This window comes from Phaethon lepturus, unplaced genomic scaffold, assembly GCF_000687285.1.
Source record: "Phaethon lepturus isolate BGI_N335 unplaced genomic scaffold, ASM68728v1 scaffold9692, whole genome shotgun sequence".
NCBI lineage: Eukaryota > Metazoa > Chordata > Aves > Phaethontiformes > Phaethontidae > Phaethon > Phaethon lepturus.
The window spans coordinates 28,741-37,506 of NW_010525567.1; the positions used below are offsets into that span (position 1 = coordinate 28,741).

General features: G+C 47.5%; 1 protein-coding gene across 1 annotated transcript in view; it reads right to left on the bottom strand.

Annotated features, from left to right (window-relative positions):
- Positions 1-405: 405 nt before the first annotated feature.
- Positions 406-8,766, bottom strand: part of LOC104617467 (glycerophosphodiester phosphodiesterase domain-containing protein 5-like) — a 39,794-nt gene continuing 31,433 nt past the window's right edge. The window contains exons 9-16 of the mRNA XM_010282799.1: positions 7,924-8,006; positions 6,907-7,057; positions 6,129-6,353; positions 5,156-5,313; positions 3,733-3,880; positions 2,568-2,650; positions 1,298-1,380; positions 406-437 (exon numbers count right to left, since the gene is read on the bottom strand). Of these exons, the coding sequence (XP_010281101.1) occupies positions 406-437; positions 1,298-1,380; positions 2,568-2,650; positions 3,733-3,880; positions 5,156-5,313; positions 6,129-6,353; positions 6,907-7,057; positions 7,924-8,006 (963 nt within the window). The remainder of the gene's footprint in view (positions 438-1,297; positions 1,381-2,567; positions 2,651-3,732; positions 3,881-5,155; positions 5,314-6,128; positions 6,354-6,906; positions 7,058-7,923; positions 8,007-8,766) is intronic.

Genomic DNA, 8,766 nt, shown 5'->3' on the forward strand with positions numbered 1-8,766 from the left:
GGAGGACACTCAGAGGTTTGCAGCATGTGTAAAACACAGCTGTGGAAACAGAGGGCAGGAAGGACTACAGGATGATTGCCCTGTGAGGTGCCAGTGGTCTCAGAGGTAAATGGTGGCTCCCACGTGGTTGCCACATCTCATCATGGCGCACAGCTTCTTCACGGCTGCAGCTCCATCTGTGCTCCCCTACACATCCCAGGCACGGGATGGCAAGAGAAACTGTAGGAGAGGAAGCTCGGTGCTCATCGTCAGCAAGGTCACGGAGGCAAACGGCTCCTCCTCACCAGGCGGATCTGAGCCCCCCTTGGCAGGCTGGTGTCTGCATCGCAGGAAAAGGGCAGCAGGGGAGGGTCTGGTCTCCGATCCTCATCGAGTTGACAGGTCCGCGTCCCCTCCCTGACCGTGTCAGACCATGACAGCCGGCATGTCGCTGAGCTCTGGAAAGGGAGACACACAGTGAGCTACCGGAACATCTGCGGTTGTTTTGCCAGCCGTTGTGAGCAAACGGAACCTGGCTGAAAACGCGTGCAGCCCAGGCTGGGTCATTTTGTCCGGAGGATAGCTCCATGGGTGCAGAAACCCGATGCATGGGAGGGTCCCCAGTCAATCCCACCCTGCCTTGCAGACCTGAGGGTGCTCAGCTCCTCTGGGCTCCCTTTTCACAGAACTGCAGAGTAATGCATATTGGAAGGGATGTCAGGAGGTCTCTGCCCCAACCTCTGCTTGATGCAGGACCAATTAGATAGGGTTGCTCAGGGCTTTGAACGTCTCTGAGGGTGGATATTCCCCACCTGTCTGGGCCCCTGTTCCAGTATCTGACCACCCTCACAGGGAAGATTTCTTTTTTTTCTCTTTATATCTAGTCAAAATCTCCAAGATTGCAGCTTGTGCTGTTGCCACTGCACATGCAAGAAACATTTGGCTCCATCGTCTCTACACCCGCCCATTAGATGGTTGAAGACAGTGATAAGATGCCCCTTGACCTTCCCTCCTACTGTGCAAACCCAGATCTCAAATGCCTCGTCCTCCAGCTTGGTGGCCCCATTGAGCTTGCACCCATTTGTCAGAATCTGCTTGGTACTGAGGAGCCTGAACTGGAACCAGTGCCTAGACATGGCCTCACCAGTGCTGCACAGAGGGGAGAAATAGCTGCCACCTGCACCTGAGACAACCCAGGATGCAGCCATCCTTCACCACAGCACGGGCACCCATCACCAACCCACCCATCAGGACCCCAGCGGTCCATGGGGGCGGTCCTGAGCAGGATGCGGCTCCCGGCTCCCCTTGCCCTGCTCACCTGTCCTGAACTTGTTGTAGGTGCCACTCTCCAGCATCGAGCCACCGTCATGGGCACAGCAGGAGAAACTCCGCTCTCGCCACCTGCATGGGGCAAAGCACCTGGGTCAGGCTCTCCTCACAGCTGCCTGGTGCCCTGGACAACTTTTTTCTACTTTGTCAGGGCAGGAACTGCCCTGGTATTTTGGGATTTGCTCGGGTCCTTACCGAGAAGGGACTCCAGCACATGACTGATGTCTAAGCATCCACGCTTCACGTGTGCAACAGCATTTTGAAGGCAACTTCGTAACTAAGCCCTGTTTTCTAAGAAGTATTTCAGACCTCAAAAGCCGCAGAAATGTTTGCAGCCACTGACTCCTAAGCAGCCAGGGACATTTAAAAACTGTGATTTTGGTGCATTCATAAACCTGACAAACAAGACCACACAGGACTTTCAGGCACCGCTGCTGGCCCTTCGCTCCCAGGAGGGCTGGGAATGCCCTTGCTGCAGCGCTGGCCCAGAGAGGTTGTTATTTGGCTGGATCAGAAGCATCTGCAGGGCCCTGGGAACCGCGCGCACGCCATGAGCGCGAGCCTGGGAGGACAGGCACGGGAAGGTCTGATGGTGGTGGTGATGCATCGCAGGGGTGATCGCGAAGCACCCTGCAACCTGTAGCCTCGGAAGCAAGGTGAAAGCTGCTAAAGCAGCAGAGCAGACCAGCAGCCCGACCCAACCTGTTGGAGTCAGCCTGTCCCACAAGCCCCAGATTTCCCAATTATTGAACAGAGGCAATGTCTTTGATAGTGTGGGAGGAAACAAAATGTGGTGTCTGTGACACACTCAGACATTTTCATCTGGGAGGATGGATTTCCTCAGGGGCTCTGGCGTATGCAGAGAGACACAGGATGCTCAAATATTAACATTGAGAGCTTTCCTCCTAAGTCAGTCCAATGCAACAGTGACTAAATAATAATAATAGAAAAATCAGTTCCTTTCTCAGCCCATCAGCTTTGATAACTGGCTTATGTTGCTACTGCAAATCCACCAGGTCTCCACTGAATCCTGAGGGTAGATGATGCCTGAGCTGCCAAAATGGAAAGGGAAAATGAGAGCAAGCAGGAGAAGCAGAGAAGTTTTTGGAGACTTTCAAGGCTTTCTTCTAGTTCCTGAAGGGAAAGGTAATGTTCTTAAGAGTAGCTTTAACCCTTCAGATCACCTGAAAGCATCCCTCCTTCCCTCCACCTGGCGCAAAAGATCAGGTTAGGATGGCCATTAGCAACTTGGTAGTTACCAGTGCAGAGCAAAGATGAGTGAGATGAGGAGCACAGAGGTCAGATCTGTCAGGATCCACATGATGTTGTACTGCTGCGGAGTCTGGAAGAGAACAACAGAGTATGTGTCCACCACCAAGGATCCCGAGATATGCAAAAGAGTTGCTCAAGCTCTTTCTTGCTGCTCAAATATGGTCATTGTGTTTAAAGCATTTGATGGCATTTCAAAGTGGCCACTCACCAGTGGGTGCTGGTGCCAAATCATCATCCTTCATAAAAACAGGTCTGTTGTGCGGCCAAGAATATTGTACCACATCACTGTGAATATCTGGGCACCTCTTGTTTGTACAGGGAGGCCCTGTAGTTCTCTCTGTTCCCTTCAACATTAACATCAACTGGTGGCATCTCATTTTCTCTGGCAAAATTGTCCTTTAGTGAACACCACAGAGGTTCTGGGGTAGCTCCTGCTTTAAGTCTAAGAGCATCTGAAGGTTCATCCTTAGACTTGACCTCTACCCACCCTCAGAACGGACTGAAACACTGCATTGTCTGTGTAGAAACATTGTAAAATCTACTTCAAGAGTGTGAAGCCAGTTATTCAAAGTAGTAACCTTTAGGCTGCAGAGACTCTGGTGGGACCAGTGCTCCAGGTGCTCCTTTAGCCCTACAGGTTGTCCGAGGCAGAATAGGGAATAGACAATTTATGTGGAAAAAAAGTCCTCCCATCAAGGAAGGGTTATTTCTATGGTTGTTTCCCCCAGGCTTGTGGAACAAGACCAAGTTTGAGAAGGGCAGCGGGAAGCCCTGAGAAATTAGAAACTTCTGACATCAGTAAGGTGCTTCACAAGCTTAGAAACGGAAATTCTCATGCATCAACTTGTGCCCTCAAAGGCCCTTCCTCTCTCCCCACACAAGTCTCAACGTGATTTCTTTTCCCTCATCTCAAGGTCTAAGTTGCAAATCCTAACAAGCAGGGTGCTTCTACCTGAGCCAAGAGAAAAGACAAGAAGGGTACAATGACACCTGCAGTGCCTCAGAGGTTCCAGGTAAGCCAGGTTTCAACTCAGGTCCTTTGCATGGAAAGGATCCTTTATACGTGCATGAATTGGCCCATGGTCTCCAAAGGTAATTGTTAATATCCCAACCCTACTTCCTGCCCCTGGGAGAGGGAAGATTTTCACTTACCATGAGGAAGAGTGGCTGGCTGAGATCCTTCAGCGTGTGGACGGCATTGGTGGTCACAGAGTGTGCCCCAGAGCACCACGCCAGAGAGAAGAGCCATGGCTCATTGACCACATAGAGGTTGGTGGTGATGTTTGCCTCAGCGTATTTGCTTTAAAAGACCAAGGAGGCAACAGCGTTTGTTAAGCAAGGAGGTTAGTAATTCCTTTGGGCTGAATCAAGGAGAAACAGCAATTTTCTATAGGAAAGGCTTGCTTTAGGACTTAGAAAAGGACTAGAAAGGAAAGACAACCAGGCAATAATTAATCATTCACAATTGGTCAATACAGAATAGCTAACCTGCTGGAAGCAAATGCAGTTAAAATGTCCAAAAAGGTCAAAACTTAGCTTACCCTTCTGCCATATGTATCAATGTAATGATGTGTTTGTAATCTCCCAATAGTGTATTCAAAACCACTTTGAATCTGGCTACTAATGTTTGTTATGTTTGCTGCATCAATTCATCATTTTTCAAGTTCTTATGAGCTATTGAAACTTAATATGAAGTACGATCATACTTTGTATAATGCTAAAGGAATGTGTCATCAATATCAGCATTTGTAAATCTACCTAGGGTCTATCCAGGGTTTACCCAAATGGATCTACCTAGGATTTCACATCCTGTGAAAATTATCATTGAGAAAACATGAACATTGGCCTCATCCGAAGGATTGAACTTTTTTTTTTTTTTTTTAATTAGATTTCAATATTTTTGTGTACTGGAAAGAGCAAGAAATCCTATTTACAAAAAGAGAGCTGGACAGATAAGACTGGGTTTTGTTTGTTGGTTTTTTCATATGAGAGAACCATTTCGAAACTCCTGCAATGAATGTGAGGCCTTCCATTGGAGAGATGACATTTTCAGTGTGTCACGAGTGACAGAGTACTGATAGTAACGGAGACAAGAAACAGAGTCTCCAAAACAGCAGCTACAAGAGGGTGATGGTCCCTCACCACAGCATTATTCACTCACACTGATGTTTGTGGAAGAGCTCAATTCTAGTTGCTGGCTGGGGCTAAACCACAACAGGAGGTTAAATAGTTGTTCATTCTCCATGATTCAGTGTTGGTGGGACTGAGGATGGCATGAATAGAAAGACGAGAAATCGGGAGACGGCTGTGTTATTCTACCCAGAAGATCCTAGTCAAGTAAATATGGTCTTGGGGGGAGTGGGGGTGTAATTACATATGCCACCTCCTGGCTACACACAGGGTCAACAGTAGGAGTGAACTACAGTCCTTCCCTCTCAAAATGCAACAGGGATGGCCACTTGATCTAAAAGACCTCTTCCCAAAGTGCTATAGATCCTGGAGCTGGTCACTGGAGGGAGACATTGCCACACATATGAGGCAAACGTAGTCCAGGTGCAGTCCACTGACTACCTACCGGATATCTTCACTGGACATTTCAGTGTAGGCCAGATTGAGTTTGACAATATTGTCCATCAATAGGTCTTCAACTGGGGCTTTGCGGCCCATTGTCTGCTGAAACCCAGGAGCAACAGACTGAACGAAGGACCTCATGTCGTTCTCCAGCCATAGGACCTGCAAGCAACAAGAGGACCCAGTGAATTCACAGCAGACATACTAATATGCCCTGCCCTTCACACAAACCCAGTAAAGATAACATCTTGAGGGGCTTAACCCAGTCTGTCAAATGACATGTTTCTTTCAATGATCAAAGAACATTTGGACGCAGGGTTAAAGCTTGTGAGACACATTCATCAAGGAATAAGTTTTCACTGTTCCTTGCTTCTCAACTTGAAATCAGTGAGTACATTTCACACAGCCCAACGAAAGATATGGTGTTTGATATGAATGAAAAGGCAGCTTTAGTTTATGGGAAAGGCAACAGCAAATATTCTGTTCTTCCATAGGAGAAGAGAACTTCAGCAGAGACAAAGCACTGTAACTCCCCAGCCATCAGTGGATACATAACCTGATCCACATGGATTTAGCATTCATCCCAAGCAGGAAACTGCCTGGGGAAGGAGGAAGGCAATGAAGGCTCCCAAATCCATGTACTTTAATTTAAGCCAGAAGTTTCTAGGCAATATATAAAATAAGGATGTGTGGCAGGGAGTAGGCTGCCAGTTACTACGATGATGAAAGGATGCCATTTGGGGGCTAAGGCATCAGCTGGTATATACCCTGGCTTATTTCCCTGTGCTGCTGTAGGGTTACACCATTTTGTACCTGCTGGCGAACTGACAGTAGGAATATACTCCAAACAATACCTTTTAAAACAAGTGAAATGCAAGGGGACAGACTTCATGCAGGTAAAGTCATGGAGGGTATGACCCCAAAGTGCCAATTTGGAGAGCAAGAGAAAGGGATATGGAGGAGTGAGGCCACCCTACCAGATGGGGTCTAATCCCTGACTCATTGAGGATGACTTCCAGGGTTCTGTTGATCCATGAGTTCCTGTAAGGGTGTTTCTCTGGAGGACGGTAGAGATCAAATATCACAAGTTTATTCTGACTGTCTGCGAGGCGCAAGAAATTACTTAGCTTGTAAATTGACTGATTCATTGCCTGGTTTTGATCTGCCCTAGACAGGGAGCCCATGCATGAAAATGGTCTGTCCTAGAAATAAACAGATATAAAAAAGGAAATCAATCAGGCAGTCACCTCTGGGAGTCAGCTGCATCCAAAAAACTCTTATCTCTAAGAGGGAAGAAGTTTGACATCAGCCCTCAGTAGGTGAAGATATTTTATTTTGCTTAGCTCTTCTACCTGAGAAACATGGGAAATTAACCCAGGCTGACAACGCTGCTTCTGAGACCTAAATTGGGTAGTTCACAGCTAGCTCTGCTGTGCTTCTCTGTCCCACCATGTTTGCTGTGACTGTTATACACAGCACCTTGCACAAGTAGCTGTTGTCTTCTTCATCTAGACCATGCGTTCTGCTGCAGCCATGATAAGGAGCCACAAGAACACCCACCATTCAATTGTTATAGGTCTCCTAAGCCTAAAGACCAACTCAACAAAGCAAGGAGACTCCAGCTGAAGGATTTCTAGTGACTTCTTTGAGTTTTGGCTCAAGCAGTAGTTCCTCTCCTAACTTTCATGCTGTTAAGAAGTAACGAGCTGGTGTCTCTTCTACATGCAGTTGATGATAGTCTTTTATGGCACTTACCTTAAGAAACCATGTTCCAGCATTCAGCTCCTCTAGGGTATCCCAGGAGAACAACGCAGCATTTTGAGCAGTGTCATTGGGGTAGACCTCCTTGATGTTAGTTGTTCTCCTCAAGGTGCTGTCATGCATGAGGAAAGGAACCCCATCATAGCTGTTGGAGAGCAAGAGTTCAGGTCACCTGGGGTGCAGGTTCATTCATGGCATGAGCAGGGTCTTGCTGGGTCAGAAGAATATGGGGGCTGTGAATGCAGCAGTACAGCCTCCCTCAGTGCAGTGGGTGGGACAGGGAGGAAGGCTGAGATTCAAGACACCAGGTTATTTCTAGATTAAGTACTGCTGGTTGACCTTGGAGAAGTCATGCCTGTCTGTGCCTCAGTTTCATCAGGGGCAAAGTAGTGATGGTGGCATTAATGCCTGCTAGTCGCACAAAAAATGGATAGTAACTTATAGTTGAAATCTCATTTTCCTGACACCAAAGAGTTTCTCTGGGTTTGAGAGGACTGAAGTCTAAATGTGACAGTGATGGAAAACCAAAATTTTCTCTTATAGAAAGGTCTACATTAGTAGAAGATCTAAGCATTAGTATTTTTCTCATTCAGTGCCTGGAAACTGCTCATCCTGCACAGCACGTTAGCAATTCATGGCAATGGGACCCCCAAACAAAGGCAACTGAAGACCTCATAATTAGGTCACAAGTCTGAACACAGTTTTTTGTTGGTTTGTAGGCCTGCTACAACCTTCACTGTGCCCTGGAAGTCAGACTAGGGTAGGAATTTGTCTTTATACTCCGCAAATAATTTAGAACATACTGTAGAAATAATGATTGCTAAATCAATAGGTACAGCTTATTGACTTGCCTGAGAACAGCCATGCCCTACAGCCCCTGTCATCATGCACCAACTGAGGGACACTGTCCCAGCCATCAGTAAAACCTAATTGCCTGGAGTTGCACATCTCCGAAGGCAACTCTTAGAAAAAGTGGCATATATTCTGTGAGATGCAATGTTTTCCCCTTACCTAATGGTGACATCAGTTTCAAGACCATCTCCACCATGTTCAATTGTCTTCTGAAATGACATCTCAGTGTTCTCTGGTGCCAACTGAAAAAAAAAGTGCATGAGCAGATCATTTTCAAACACACTGTGGAGGACTCTATAAGTACTTTCTGCCTCTTTGCAACACCTCTGGTTTACATTAAGGGACCATCATTATGCCTGACCAACCTAATGGCCTTCTATGATTGAGTGACCACACCAGTGGACAAGAGAAGAGCTACTTATATCATCTATCTGGACTTCTGTAAGGCCTTTGACACAATCCTTCACAACATCCTTCTCTCTACGTTGGACAGATATGGATTTGATGGGTGGACTGTTGCGTGGATGAGGAACTGGTTGGATGGTTGCATCCAGAGGGTAATGGTCAATGGCTCAATGTCCAGCTGGAGATCAGTGACAAACGCTGTCCCTCAGAGGTCAGTACTGGGACCAGTACACTTTAATATCTTCATCACTGACATAGACAGTGGGATCGAGGGCACCCTCAGTAAGTTTGCAGATGACACCAAGCTGAGTGGTGCGGTTGACACACCGGAGGGATGGGATGCCATCCAGAGAGACCTGGACAAGCTCAAGGAATGGGCCTGGGTGAACTTCATGAGGTTCAACAAAGCCAAGGGCAGGATCCTGTGCCTGGGTCAGGGCAAACCCAAGTATCAGCACAGGCTCGGGGTGAAGGGATGGAGAGCAGCCCCACGGAGAAGGACTCGGGGGTCCTGGTGGGTGAAAAGCTGAACAGGAGCCGGCCATGTGCACTGGCAGCCCAGAAGCCACCCGTGTCCTGGGCCTCCCCCAAAGCTGC